This window comes from Ziziphus jujuba, chromosome 11, assembly GCF_031755915.1.
Source record: "Ziziphus jujuba cultivar Dongzao chromosome 11, ASM3175591v1".
Lineage (NCBI taxonomy): Eukaryota > Viridiplantae > Streptophyta > Magnoliopsida > Rosales > Rhamnaceae > Ziziphus > Ziziphus jujuba.
Genome location: NC_083389.1, coordinates 17,397,912 through 17,413,865, shown reverse-complemented (window position 1 = coordinate 17,413,865; position 15,954 = coordinate 17,397,912). Strand labels below are relative to the sequence as shown.

Genomic DNA, 15,954 nt, shown 5'->3' with positions numbered 1-15,954 from the left:
TCCTTTTATTTTCTCGCATGAACAAATACAATATACCAAGGTTAGCAATTTAAGAGGGCCTAATAAACGAAACTCAGAAGGAGAAATTAAGGTGGGTTTTTTGGAAAGGGCGGTGCTGAATGCTGATTTTATAGTTAGCAAACTTTCCTTAAACATAATAATATAATTTATTGATTAGTATAAGGAATGTCCACTAAGCCTTCCATAGATTATTTAGAATAATAAGGTTCACATCCTAATTTTTGTCTCATTTTGAACAATTCCTTTGAAATATTTTCCGTGCTTGAAGGGATTCTGTCCCCTCTCAAAATATTCATTACCCTTTGCTTCTCTGCTGATTCAAATCCAAACTTACCTTTGATAGTGTTTTTTTCCAAGTTCTTTGTATTCTATGGCACTTATTCATCTGTAACATTTGAAAAATAGCACATAAATACCTTAATTTATTTATTTATTTTTATTGAGGGCAGGAGGATTCGAACTTTGCGTGATAAAAAAGTGACTTGCACCACTTATTGCTTTTCTATTAACAAAAAATTAAAAAAAAATAAAAAATAGCACCAAGCATTTTTTTTGTCAAACATATGGCGTAAATCCCAATTACTGTTTTTTTTTTCTTTTTTTCTCCCTTAACGACAGCATGTATTTATGCTTTTTTTTTTTTTTAATGTTTTTTAATGAAAGCGTTTATTTAATATTTAGTTTCACAAAGTCTCACACACACATGAAATAATTTTCTTTCTTGTTCGGATTAACTATATGATCTATCTCATGTCCAGCATTTATTAGTGAAATCTAATAAAATCCTTATTCAATAAATCCATTAAGTCATTAGTGAAAGTATTTTTATAATTTTACAAGTATAATAATTTTGAAGATGTCCATCTTGAATTTGACACTTATCTAAATTCGTACTCTACATATGTATATATTCTTAATAACGATCTATATAATAATTTAACGAATATATTATGCAATTATTGAAAAATGTAAAAAGTTTATGTTAGTAAAAAATACAAAGTCTCTATCATATAACATAAATAAATCATTTTATTTATCGCTAATTAATTTTGAGTTGGAACCTTATTTAAACTTGGACAAGTAGGTTTAGCAAAATGGACTAAAAACATTTTTAGTATTAAAATAAAAAAAAGATTATTAAATGGATGGATCGATAAATTAAATGGTGGTGGACCTGGTGGTGAACCTTACGGTGAACTGTAATAGAAGAGAACTGTATACTCGATGGTCGAAATTTGATGGCAAAAATTTTATGTCCGAGTGATTATAAGTTTATAACGCCATGCAATAAGAATATAGTGAATAAGGATATATATATATTTGGTTTTGTTTTTTTGGTCAAAGTGGAATAAGGAAATGAGTTACGTTGGATCAAGAGAATCTATGATTTGCACTTGGACAGCTCTTTGGCTAATTTAACTGGGATTTCTATTAAAGTTGAGCCTTGAAATAAATTAATAAAAATAATAAAAAGAATAATAAAAGAATAATAATCATTATCATTAAGCAGTTATATTTCCAGACAAAATCACAATCCTTACATCATCAGATACGATTTGTTTCTTAAGAGAAAGCTAAAAATTGTGATTTGAAAAACAAATCTCTTTCTCCTTTCGCTTTCATAGACAAATAATAATAATAAAATAAAAAAGATAAATTATTTTAATCATCCTGATTTAGACTACAATTTCATGTTTGCATTTGAAAAACTAGGCTTTCTTTGTCAAGATGATAAACTCAAATTGTCATCTTTCTGTTGTCATGCATTTGAAAGAAATTTTGCAAATAAAAGTTTTGGACACCAATATCCCTGTAATTGCAATATTTTTATACTTTGCCTCATATAAATCAAATTATTACCAACATTGAAGTTTGTAAACAGCGCAGGATCACTTCAAAACTTTTATACGGTAACTTTTTAATTATTAAAGTTCATGTTTTCCATATTTCTAATGAGGATAAAATTGAAAAACGAAAATTCTGTTATAATTAATGTAATTAAATAACTTCATATAAAAATTTCACTATTTATAAAACTTGTTGGTGCTAATTATATGCTATATAAGATAAAATGCAAGAATATTAAAACTATAGTAGTTGCGGGTGCCCAACAGAAAAATAAATGAATAAATAAATAACTCTTTGGGTTGTTTCCAACAACAACAACAACAACCCAAAAAAAAAAAAAAAAAAAAAAAAAAAAAAAAAAACTCTTTGGGCTTGAGTGCTTTTGGGCTGGTCCATTAGGAAGGCAACGATAGGTTAACGAAGGCCAACTTTTATCATCGATTTTAATTTTGGGTTTTTGTCAAAAATAACCACCGTATAAAAGCACACTTGAAAAATAGCAAAAATTTTTTTTTTTTTAAAATATAGCCAATTTTTTACTTATTTGGACGAAGATACCCTTAATGAAGATTTTGTTTATTTTTGTTTTTCTTCTCTATCAAAAAGCATGTTTTTCTTTTGTTTTGTTTTGTGGTTTTTGGTTGCTTCTTACTTTCCCTTTCGACGCTTTCCCTTTCAACAGCTAGGGTTTCTTTCCCCTTGTCCTTTCGAAAAGCTCGATCAGATCACTGTAACCTGAATCGTGACTTGTGTGTACAACTGGCACATCAACAACAGAACCTATTGACTCTTCAAGCACAGTCCTTTGCAGTACATGCCTCCCCAACCCTTTCTTCAGTTACCTCTCTATTGACTCCTCCATCTTCTGCCCAACCAAATGAGAAACACAAATCCAGATCCTCTTTCTTAGGTGGAAATTGTTTCACTTCAGAGTCTAAGAAAAAAGGGGCTGATGAAGCAGTTAAAGAGCTTTGCCGGACAGTGAAGGCATTAGAAGCAGAAATTGAGAAAATCAAAAAAAGATCACACTTCACAATTAAAGAAAAAGGATGACCTCATTCGCAAGCTTTCGAGGAAGAATGAAAAACCAGTGGAAGGACTACAAGGGGAGGGGGCAAAGAGGGTAGTCACAAAGGCCAGATTGAGGTCAAAGGAGCCAAGCACAGGGGAGTTGAAGAGCCCAAGTCACCGTTTTCGGTCACCAGTCCCAACAGCTATGAAACGAAGCTTTTGGGACATAACAACGGCTAACAGTCCTTCAATTGCTTCATTAAATGGAAGGAAAACTAGAAGCCATGTCATTTCTGGACCCTTTGCTGTTCCATCCATGCTTCTTCAGGTACTATAAATCTTTCCCTTCTTGAATTTTCTTTTTTAAAAATACATGATCTAATTGAATTCTAATTGGAAATGGCTAAAAAGCTTCTGGTTAAAAATGTATTTTCAGTCTAGAAAGCTCATGGCTCTCATTATCATATATACTTATGCATATGAGTTTCTTTGTTCTATAACTAATGCAACTTCCATTCCCATGTTTATGGTTTCTGTTTTTGTCTGGACCTCGCATTCAATTACATGAAACCAAGTTTTGTTCGACAGAAGACAGATTGTTTGAGGTGACAGAGAATATGAAAAGAGGAAAGAAATGAATGACCAAGGTAATCCTTGCTATATTATCCTGCTTAAGCCTGGTCAGTTCAATAGGGAAGGAGGACAATTGTATGATTGTAGATGCTTGCTGTCCTTCCGTTCTTGTATGTGGTCAACACAGAAGGAAATCATTATTATGTTACTTTTCTTATAAGCAGCAAGATTCATTCGTTCTTTTCGTTTTCTTTTTTACCTTTCAATGTTATTTTGTTCCAATCTCTTATTGACTAAAATGTATTCAGAGAGCAAGTCCTATTATTTCTTCTCTCCTTGTAACCTAAGCTTGTTAATCACTAAGATACCCTTTAAATGATTGATTTGGTAAACAAAAAGAACCATGTTTATGGAAGCCCATGTTTATATAAGGAATTTGTTAATAAGATGCTTGGAGTTAAATTGGTACATAGTTCTTTATGCTCGTAGACTTTTTTGATATTGGACCTTCAGGAAGAGTGTAGCATTTTTCAATTGTTGATTTTTTAGATTCTTTCAAAAATATTAAATGAGGGCCATGAGCATTCTAAAGAAAATGACAGGGCAAAATTTAATCCAAATAAAAGCACCAATTACATTTTCGGCAATTCTGACTTGTGTCTATTTTCTTCAACCTTGATTTTAGGGCATTTGATTGGTGCATTTTAAAGGTTTTTATGAATGCTAATTGCCAATATTTGAGCAAACATAAAAAGACATCATTCTTACTGTTATATAAAATAAAACAATGTTTCAGAATTTAGAGATGAATTTAAAGTTAGTCTGAATATCTTTCTATCAAGAAGGTATTGGGGAGTTGATAACTTATTAGGTTGTATGTGAATCTCTCAATTTAACCACAAATTTCAAACTTTAGGCTGAAATTTTACATAGGTACTCATCAAATCAAGTTCAGTTAATCTAATAATGAAATACTAGTTCATTTCCAAGAACTCGAAAAAGATGCCAACTTCTAATTCGATTTATTATTATTACAAATATTGTTTGGAGGTTAAGTTTTGAAAAATTTAGACTTGCCCATTCTCCTTAGCACTCCTGATTAAGAATCCATAAGTCCTATTTTATTTTACGTTCAATATGAATGGCCAGGTTTCTGCTAAGACATAATGATAACCATCAATGACATTTTTTGCATTCAAAAGAAAACAGAGAACAAAATTCCAAAAGCCATTGCTCACAAAGTGCAGATTACCAGTGACATTCACATAAGATGAAATAGAGTTTTTCAGGAGGAAATATGCATATGAGGCGTACAACAAAGAACTAAGCATATAAGTTAGGTGGTGATGCATTTTTCTTTTCTTTTATCATGTTTATAGATGCATATTCTTTATTATATTACACTTTTAATTGTAAAGATAATGGTGGCTTATAATGCTCATTTAACGAAGATAACGATGTGTTATTGATATAAGGATAACTAATTGACCTTATAGAAAATGTGCCATATTTATTTATTAGAATTTCATTATGCACAAGTATCTTATGAGCTCAATTGCAGATTCTGAAAAATTTTCCGTTTGTCGGAAAATATTTCCTCCAGGAGGAAAAATTTTTCTCCTGTTTTCCTCCTGAAGGAAATATTTTCCTCCAGTCGAAAATCCCATATGGAGACCAATTGAAGTTTCTGGATAATTTTCCGCGAGGCGAAAATTTTTTCCTCAAAGCGGAAATCGTTTTCCTCCGGTTGAAAAAAATTTCCTCCAAGCGAAAATTGTTGAATAATATTTACTCCTATCGGAAATTAATTTTTTCTACTTGGAAAATCAATTTCTAATAGATTATTTAAGTTGATAGTGGGGTAAAAAAATTCAGAGTGAAGAAAAATGTTATATAAGATGAACATGAAATTAACAAAAAATGTATTAACATTTAAAATCAATAACCATTTTAAATAAAAGAAAAAAATGATATATGTTTATTTTTCTTTTCAAAATCATTTGGACATTTCATAAAATGATATGTAAACTAAAGATTTAAAATCAACTCGAGAAAGCCTCTTTTCATTTGGGATTAAATTAAAAAAAAAAAAAGATTACTAATAAATCTTCCACCGTGAAGTAGAAAATATTATATCCAATATATGAAATAATTATTAAAACATATTAAACCATAACACTAAATTAAAACTTTCTAATTCGAAGTATAAGACAATGGATTCGTACATCTCTGCCTATAATGTTCAACACCACCGCATCGGCTACATCTACGTCCAATAACATCTTCACCTTCGGATGGTATGCGTTGCATCCTCGGTCTACCGGCTCGCCTACGTGTCCATCTTGGTGGAAGAACAATGCGACTTGCCACGTCATCTGGGACATGCCACTATTTTTCATCTAACAAAGGATAAATGGATTCAGCATAAGCTGCACGATATGCATCCGCGGTGTAGTAATGAGAACACATGCCATAAGGAGCAATTTTTCGGTCTATGCAAGCGGCAATACAATGATCACAAGGATATTGATCAAGATCGAAGACTTTGCATGAGCATGTTTTTGATTGGAGATTAACTGTACCCCTCAAACTCCCACCTTCCACAAGAAATTCATGCATATTAATGGCTTTCACACGTAGTCCGGTGGACTCCAAATTTCGTAGTTTGAGTTGCTCTTCCATATGGTCAGTCACAGGCTTTGTCAATTTTGCACCTGCAGTACGTCGCTCATAAAACCACCTTTGCAGTAAATCCCGTATGTGCTCTATTAATGCTACTATTGACATCTCTCTAGCATCTAGCAGAATGCCATTCAAGCTTTCTGCAATATTGGTGGTCATGATAGTGTACCTTCTACATGGACAAAGAAAACGTGCCCACCTTGTAGGGTCACATGATCGAATGTACTGGGCAGCCCTACTGTTTTTTGCCTCAATTTGCCCCATATAAAACTCAAAATCTTCAACCAAATATGCACTAGCTGCGAGCATGAAACATTGTATTATTGATTCATCTTTCGCATGTCCATTTGTTTTAATATTTCTGCTTATATGGTACGTGCACAACGCATGGTATGCATTGGGAAAAATTTTGCGTAATGCCCTTTTAATAGCGGGGTGTCTATCACTCACAAACACCAAATCTGGAAAATCTCCGATGGCATCCTTCAGGTTTTGGAAAAACCATGTATATGCTTGCTCGTTCTCTCCATCTCCAATACCGAAAGCCAAAAGATATATTTGCTTATTGTCATCCATGCCCGATGCAATATACATGTACCCTTTGTATTTCCCTTTCAATGTAGTTGCATCAACAGCCAACACAGGTCTTATGTGGGATTTAAATCCCCTAATGCTTGCTCCAATCACCATAAAGAAATATACAAAATTGTTATTATCGTTTGTTTTGATACGTGTAACAGTCCTAGGGTTCTTCGACACTAACTCATAACAATAGGCAGGTAACTTAGCAAAATTCTCCTCTGGAGATCCCCTAACACTATTAAATGCATACTTTTTACCTCTCCATGCTTTGTTGTAGCTTATATTCACCCCATATTTCTGCAAAAAATCATGTTGAATTTTTTTGGGTTTGTAAACACGTGCAATACCTTTATATTTAGATTTGATTCATTGCCCGATAACCCGGCTATTGGCTTGCTTGTGTTCTCGATGCACGATATCTAACGAGCAACTGTGTACATTATCAAAAATTCTCACAACAAATATTTCTCCATTTTTAAATGTGGTTGCACGTAGTCGCCATTTACAAGTATTTTCCAAGCATACAACCTCATACCGTTATGTAGTTGACCGTGTCACCTTGAACTCCTTATTTTCTCGCATGCAATAGATACTCAGTTTATTCTGTAGGTCACGTTTGTTGCGAAATAATTGTCCAACTACTATGCTCTCACAACCAGTGAACTTTGACGAAAATATGGCCATAGAACCACTTCTGTTGCTCGATGATATGTGGTCACTTGTAGCACGATGAACCCTAACATCATCAACTCCTTCATTGTTCATTTCAGGATGCATATCATTATCATTGTCCGGCAACTCATGATCAAAATCTACATCATTATGATCAACATCATCCCCTGCTGCATTGTAATTCTCATCATGATCAATATGATGCAACTGCTCATACTCCTCGTCTTTAGGAAACCGTTCAGCATAGTCACCTCCAACATCAACTCCTTCGTGGATGTTAAATAATGTCCAGGCCCCACGAACATCAACTTGATCTCTAAACTGAGTTTCTTGAACCATAATTTCCTGAGATGTAGCCTGAATAGGTTCAGTACTGGAAGCTTGTGGTAGACGAGCGCCAATTGGAGGACAAGAAAAAGAATGAAGATTGCTCCCACTATCCGAAGCAAATGCTGTTTGATGAACATTTCTACATACATATTCAACTTTCGAAATCACCTCAACATACAATGGAGGCCGCATCATTGTCATCCCTCCATTCCTCACTTCTTGAAGAAAGCATTTCACATCCCTATCACATCGTATTTCTGTAGGATCCAACTTTTCTGCACATCGTCCATATATCCATTTTAGCTTTAGCAAATATTCATTTCGATCTATCTCAATAGAATTGAAAATCTCATCCTCTAACTATGATTTTGTGCATCTCTTGCCGACGGAAACCATTATATTTTTACCATTTCGATATTCCCAATTACCACTATCATTTTGTACCAATGTTCCATTGTATAAAACCGCAATTACAATGTCATCATTTTCCATTTTACTACAAAATTAAATGAATAACATTAAACTAAATCAATAACTATATAAAATTTTGAATAATACCAAACAAACATATTAACTGTATTAAAAAAGTTGATTCTGTTTTTTTTTTTCGGGCCAAATATAGCTTTTTCTTACTGGCGGAAAATTGGCGGAAAAATGGCGGAAAACTGGCGGAAAACTGGAGGAAAACTGACGGAAAATTGGCAGAAATTTCACGATTTTTCAGTTTTACACAAAATTTCTCCAATTTTGAAACCATATGCCACCTAAGTATCTTTAAAATCACATATAACAGCTCATAAATTAATTTCTTGCATACCCATATCAAATAAAAAGCTTAAAAAACCCTAAACTAATAAAAATTACAAGAAAAAAGAGAAAGAGAAAAAACAAAAAAAACACATATTTCCTTACTTTCATCTAATAAGAAAAAAGATAAAAATTTTATCTGATTTTAGTTTGAGATATGAGAAAATACAAAAAAATGAGAGTGAGAGGCGATGAAATGCAAAAAGTGACCTTAGAGAAATCCCATGAACGGCTGTGTAGAGGAAGAAAGGAAAGGATAAAAAAAAAAAAACCTTTTACGTAATTTTTAATTTTATCAAAGATATTTTTGTCGCAAAATAACAAATTTTTTTTTTAGAGTTGCAAGGGCTATTTATCGAAAAAACTCTTTAATTTTTAACGGCACGCAGTTTTGAGACGGACAGAGAGAGAAGAAGAGGAAAGGAGCTCTGGCTCGGCTTTTTGTGCCTGTGTGAGAGACGGTCAAAGAGAGCGAAAAACAGTTTGGAAAGTCAAAAGTCATGGCAATAGCCGCCACCACCACCACCACCATTGCAGGTTCTGCTCGCCGCTGCTCTCTCACCTCCACCAGCCTCCTCTTCCGGTGCTGTTCTTCTCCTACTACCACGCAACTTAATTTTCTCAGAGCAAACAACAGTTCAAGAAGCCCTAATCTTCGCGTATCCGCTTCTTCCATGAAACTCGAAGCCGCCGAGAAAGCTTCGCCGGTCTCTTTTTTGGATCGCAGGGAAAGTGGTTTCCTTCATTTCGTCAAGTATCACGGTCTTGGCAATGACTTCGTCCTGGTGAGTTAAATACTCTGTTCGTTCGTTTCCTCAGAAAGTGTTGGAAAGTGTAGGAGTTGTTGAAATTTTTTTTTTTTTTCATCTGTTCATTGTTGATCAATTTCTTATTATTGATTATTTGGTTTTTTTAGGTTGATAATAGGGATTCTTCAGAGCCTAAGATTACGCCAGAGAAAGCAGTGAAGCTGTGTGATCGAAACTTTGGGATTGGTGCTGATGGTGTTATCTTTGTGTTGCCGGGTATCAATGGCACTGACTACACGATGAGAATTTTTAATTCTGATGGTAGCGAGCCTGAGGTGACTCTTTTCCCACAATGCATTTTCCATTAATGCAACTTAATTTGAATTATTTCCTCTAATTAGATATATATAGAATTCCGGTTTTATTTTCCCTTTGTGGGCTGTTTGTGGCAACCGTGTATGTCTTTTTACTTTATGCATTTTTTTTTTTTTTTTGTAATTAAAATTTCAGAAAAATTGATAGTAAATATTATCTTCTAGATGTGCGGTAACGGAGTGCGATGCTTTGCTCGATTCGTTGCTGAGCTCGAGAATCTGCAGGGAAGGCAAAGGTTGGATAAGCTGACTCTATATCTTTGATAATTTTATTCATTAACGATTATTGCCAAGTTGATGCTTTGTGCAGGTGATTTGACATGTTTATCAACTTCTGTAATATTTTTCTACTGACTTTGAAGGAAAATGATCTCTGCGCAAAAGATTAATGTAGGACGAAGAAGAATTTGTTAACTATTTAATAAAATTTTAAAATTGGAAAATGATATATTTTTCACCTTAATTTTTAGTTATTAAGTAGGTCTGATGTTTGACTATGTCTGTATGTTCATCATCTCAGTTTTAGTTATTAAGTAGGTCTGATGTTTGACTATGTCTGTATGTTCATCATCTCAGTTTTAGTTATTAAGTAGGTCTGATGTTTGACTATGTCTGTATGTTCATCATCTCAGTTTTACTGTACATACTGGTGCTGGTTTAATTATTCCAGAAATTCAAGATGATGGACAGGTATGTCTATGGTACCTTATATAGCAAGTTAGCCAAATATAGTTGGGATGAGATGCATTTTTTTTTTCTTTTTCTTTTTTTTAAAACTTCACTATGAGTATTGATTTTTTGATCCTTAATTAATTTCAGGTTACAGTTGATATGGGTGAACCGATACTTAAAGCATCAGACGTGCCTACAAGACTATCTGCAAATAATGATCAATCTGTTGTTAAGTCAGACCTAGATGTTGATGGAGTAACCTGGAATGTGACTTGTGTTAGCATGGGGAATCCTCATTGTGTGACTTTTGGTACAAAAGGAGGCCAGGTAGATGTTGTTAGAATAACTGGGAAATGTTTCCTTGAATCTAGATTTTGGTGCTTTTCATTTATGTGAAGTTAATAGCCAAATTGAAAAGTGACTTTTGGTAGAAGCAAAGATATCTATCATCAAGCCAAAACATTTTTTGATTGATTGTATAATGTGTATCCATTATCTCATTGTTTTCTTATGATTAATTAACGACTGAAAATTTTCTCAAAGATGTATGTTTGTACCTGATATCACATTTCAAAATGAAAATTATGTTAAAAGATTGGTGAGGAACAGTCTTTTTGAGGATGTTCATAGTTGGGCCAACACCAGTTTTTTTATGCTATTTACATTAGTTTAGATTATCATGAGAGCTCCATGGCTTGACATGTGAAAGTACTTGATTTGAATGTTGGAATATTCCTTTCCTTGCCTTCAAATTTGCAAATGTCCAGAGTAAAAAATATTTTCTATCATACTTCCATTTTATGTTGAAAGAGTGTCTCATACCTTGTGAGAATGCTACTTTGACATATATGCTTATACTTGTACTTCTGCAGAATTTGCAGGTCGATGAAATAAACTTAGCCAAAATTGGGCACAAATTTGAACATCATGAAATGTTCCCAGCACGAACCAATACAGGTTTACCCTAGAATCTTATCATGATTTTATATAAATTAATTTAGCCGTGAATTTTTGTTTTTATTATTATTGGTAGCAGTTAGTTTGAGGTTTATATCCCTAACATTATTCTTCAAGCTTCGCTTAGGATTTGGATGTATTTAACTTTGACCTTTCTTTTTTTTTTTATGCATCATATTTCTTTTTCTCCTGACCATGTTGGACTATTTAGGATTTTGCATCTGCACCCTAATTTGGCTTGACTCTGAGTTGTCTTTTTCAATTCAATGAAAAAAAGAAGTGATGCTCAATCCTAAGTGTGCTTGTATAAAAACTCAATGCTCTGTTACTTAAGCAACTACTAATGAGCTAACACTGCAGCATCCTTCAAGATATTCTTATGTTTGTAAGTATGAAGAAATGAAAAATTGAAACCTATATCATACCTACCTTTAATACGGTCAATCAGGCAAGTTCCACAAAGCTCATCATTCGAAATGACTCATTAGCCATGTTGAGGATTCTTGTGAATTTTCAAGCACTATTATTTCACTTCTTGCTTTGCACCCCTCAATGCTTCTTTGTTTACAGGATATGAAAAGTTATGCTTGTTCTGGTGAATAAGAAATATAGAGAAATTTTAATGTGGAGTTGGAAAAATGTTGTATATGAGACTTAAGGGTTTTTATTTATAAAAAATGTGGTCTATATATATATATATATATATTCTATACTCATTGACACACACAAACACACTTTTTTCCGCTTCTCCGAAATGGTAGCTGTTGGTGATGAAAAAGTTAAGCAAACCAACAAATATATACATACATATATATGATTTTTCTATGGTGTGGACATCTGTTCTTATCTTACGGATGCACATCACGCAACATGTTGCTTGAAAAAAGTGACAGCAACATGTTGCGTGATGTGTATCCGCACCATTGAAGGACTATATATATGTGCAGATAAAATGTTTCAATTCCACTGAACTTGGGGTATATTGCTGTCTAGTACATTATAACATGCAATTTCTCATTTTCTTCTCATATATGAAATGGTATTCATTAATATCATGGATTTTGATTGACAGAATTTGTGGAAGTTCTCTCTCCGTCACACCTTAAAATGCGTGTTTGGGAGCGTGGGGCAGGTTTGTCTTGAAAAATGAAATAAGTTTTATTGTTTACCTATCTGTTATCCATTATCTGACCAGGATGCTTAACTATGTTAATGTTAACTGTAGGAGCCACGTTGGCCTGTGGAACTGGTGCTTGTGCAACAGTTGTAGCAGCTGTTCTTGAGGGTCGTGCTGGGAGGGTAAGCTTTGGCATGTCTTACTTGAATCAATAAAATGTCAGCTAGTTGATCCATATGGTTTGCATAGAAACAAAATTATTTCATTTCCTATGTGGTAGTCATTTACTTTGAAGCTTTATTTGCGATAAACTGCAAATTTCCTGCTGCAAAGACATAGACAGAGCGATACTGTTATGAATATGATGATAACTCTTATATTAGATTAATGAATGTGCAAAACATAGTAATGTGTAGCATAGGACACATTTTCTGTTTTTCTTATTTTTCATATAGTTACAACTTAAGTAGAACTTTGACAAATGAATATTGCATTGCTCTCCAAAATTACTTATTGCTTTCGTTTATCTTTCCTCATCATTTGTTTTTTCTTTTGTTATTCTTCGTTTTGTCCTGGAATAGAATTGCACGGTTGATCTACCAGGAGGACCGTTGCAAATTGAATGGAGAGAGGAAGACAATCACGTGTACATGACAGGCCCAGCTGAAGTGGCATTCTATGGATATCTGTCCCTCTGATGTGTCTCCCTTAAATTGTTATTCATGGAAGAGAAGGTATCATTATTTAAATTCATCTGACTTTTGTAGAACTGGATGTTAAATAGAAAATTGTGGAGAGGCTATGTTTCTCTAGCATACAATGGTTCCCCTTCACTTTTTTCTTGAGTTTTAGCTAATTGCATAAGATACTTATGGTGGACCTGTTGTTGAGTTGAGAAACAAGCCGTTGAGGTTCTCAGCGTGACAATCAGCCATCATAAGGCTCATTGCATTGCAATTTGACATCAACAATTTGGATCTGAAGTCTAAACTGTATCACATCATTCAAATATTATTTCGAGTCTGTAAACATGCTTAAAGGAGATCTCTCTTGTTTTTTTTAGTTTAATAAATTTTAGTACCATTTGTTTGATACAATTTTGATGTAGGGCTCAATTTGATGTATTTATTTATTTTTTGGATCAGGGTTTTTGATTTTTCATTAAGTTTCAATTAAGGATAGTGAATTATGGGGTTTAATAGCCGGGGAAATACTAATATATTCCTTTCTTCCATGTGACTAATTCAGATGTGTTTTTGTACCCAAATTATTTTTAATCAACATCAATTGGCATCTTTGATTTATAGGGGCGGTGGTTATTATGTTTGTGTTTGCCCCAAACCACCAGTGTTAATTGTTTGTTTTTACTTGAAACTAATTAAGAAATTGAGGATTTTAATTGAAAGATTTTTTTTTTTTTTTTTGAAGGGTCTCTAATTGAAATTAAGCCAAACTTAGGAGTGCTCTAAAATATTAAGCACGCGATCTTAGCAGGTTAAAGATTGAGCTTGGTTCGGGCTTTATTTATTTATGATCGAACTGGCTATTCCCATTCGACCAAACACAAAAACAAAAAAAAAAAACAAAAAAAGAAAAAGAAAAAAAAAAGGTTATTTTCAGATGGCATTGACCAGTAGCAATGAACATTCGATTTTGATTTTGATAGTCTTCTACTAAGATATTTCTCTGCTGGATACGATTGATAGAAGGGGTGAGATTGCCAAACTAAACTGGTATGGTTTGGTTCAGTTTTTGTTTCATTTATGGTTGAAATGGGTTTTAACAATTTTTATTCCAAACCAAATTGACCAAACTGAACATATAAATATTTACATTTTAAAATATTTTTATCATAATTAATTATTTTCAAGTAATTTTATTTATATAATTAGAGAAAACATAAATAAAATAAAAGCATACTTAAGCTTTTGAGATTAATGGTAATTCAATATGTTATCAGAATAAGAGTTTAAAATTCAACAATTTTACCAAAAATAAATAATAAATTAAAAACACATGTTAGAATCTACAAAGAAGTTCACATTCTATAAGCTTAATCTTAAAACATGTAATAGTTTTTTTTAAAATCTATAATGGGTGAAGATCCAAATTGACTATATTAATTTGAATCAATCCAAACCAATGATGGTTAAATTCAATTTGGTTTTCTCCATGGGTTTAGTTGCCAAAACAATGGCAAATTTGATTTTTTTTTCTTTTTTTGGGAATTGATTAAATTTGATATCTAATATATTTATTTTTATCCAACTCTATTAATTAACTTGGATTTGAATATTAAATTATTTGTATTTTTTTGTTGCAACCTTGTATGATGAAGTTGCATAAAAATAGTTTTGAATTTTTCTTATTTTGTAAATTAATGAGATATTTTTAATTAATGAGATGTTTAGAATTGAGAAATTTTTTTAGTCCATGGTTATGAATTTCAAAACCAAGACTGCAGAGTTTATGATATGTGACTGTTTTTCATTCATGATCTATGAAGGTAATGGAGAAACAAAATGTTACTAAGTTAAAATGATCTTAATGCTATCATAAAATTTGCATATGAAAAGCATGTATTTATTTTATTCAATATTTAAATTGAGTTTGAATTTGGATCAATGGTATATTGTTTTAAAAAATTTAAGGATGTAATTGTTACAAAAAATAATTTAAAGATTAAAATATCCTAAAGAATATAAATTAAGGACTTTTGATAATATTATCCCCTTATTGAATTAACTAGTAAGTGCTTTAAAAGACAAAAAGTTGAAACTCGTTCGACGTCAGTGCGAAATCTACAGCTTTTGGTGCTCTTCTCTTATATACATAGAGAGCATAAAGAAACAACCTCTTTTTTTTTTTTTTTTTAAATTTCGATAAACCGAAACAACCTTCCTTTTCAACTTTGGGCAAATGATTCAAAATAATGGGCTTATTTATGTGACCCCAATTGGTTTTGGGTGTGGATTTTTCAAACCTCATATAGCTAAGATGGGTTGACTTATTTTAAAATCGCCCAATCCAACTTGTGTACAGCCGTATAGACTCACAATACTCCACCCAGGCTGAGTTTTTCCATCAATATTGATTTTATTTTATTCTTTTGTAAATTATTGACTTTATTTGGATCAAAGACTCACTTGGAGCTTCCTACCAAAAAAAAAAACAAAAAAGTCTCACTTGGAGCTTTCTAAGACAGAGAACTGCATTTCTTCATAGGCTTACACAATTCCATCTTCATTAGATGACTTCATATTACATTTCTTCTCCCGTTTTCCTATCATCTACCTGGAAGTCTATATTTGGGAGGTCCAACCTATCTTGGTCTCATTTGGGAATCTTATCTTACCTCCAACCCGGGAACTTTTAACCTAAAACCTCCCAATTAGTATATCTTACTTGGCATGTTTTAATGACATATTCTGTCTAACTTTTCTTTTAAATATATATATATATATATATATATATATATAATTTTTCAATGATGCATATCATATATGCTATTTGTGGAAATATGTTAAAATGTTAACTGTTCTTATGGAAATAGTTCAAT

The 15,954-nt window shown here is 32.6% G+C and overlaps 1 protein-coding gene and 1 long non-coding RNA gene across 2 annotated transcripts; both read left to right on the top strand.

Moving 5' to 3' along the window:
- Positions 1 to 2,513: 2,513 nt before the first annotated feature.
- LOC125419625 (uncharacterized) lies at positions 2,514 to 3,921 on the top strand. Its single transcript, XR_007238485.2, has 2 exons — positions 2,514 to 3,208; positions 3,469 to 3,921. It is a non-coding gene; the product is annotated as an uncharacterized LOC125419625 (long non-coding RNA).
- Positions 3,922 to 8,905: 4,984 nt separating this feature from the next.
- Positions 8,906 to 13,492, top strand: LOC107432792 (diaminopimelate epimerase, chloroplastic). The gene is made up of 9 exons (XM_048466036.2): positions 8,906 to 9,311; positions 9,443 to 9,610; positions 9,815 to 9,885; positions 10,282 to 10,339; positions 10,469 to 10,648; positions 11,194 to 11,278; positions 12,351 to 12,410; positions 12,504 to 12,577; positions 12,977 to 13,492. The coding sequence occupies exons 1-9, from the start codon at positions 9,027 to 9,029 to the stop codon at positions 13,091 to 13,093; spliced, it is 1,098 nt and encodes a 365-aa protein (XP_048321993.1). The 5' UTR covers positions 8,906 to 9,026; the 3' UTR covers positions 13,094 to 13,492.
- Positions 13,493 to 15,954: the final 2,462 nt, after the last annotated feature.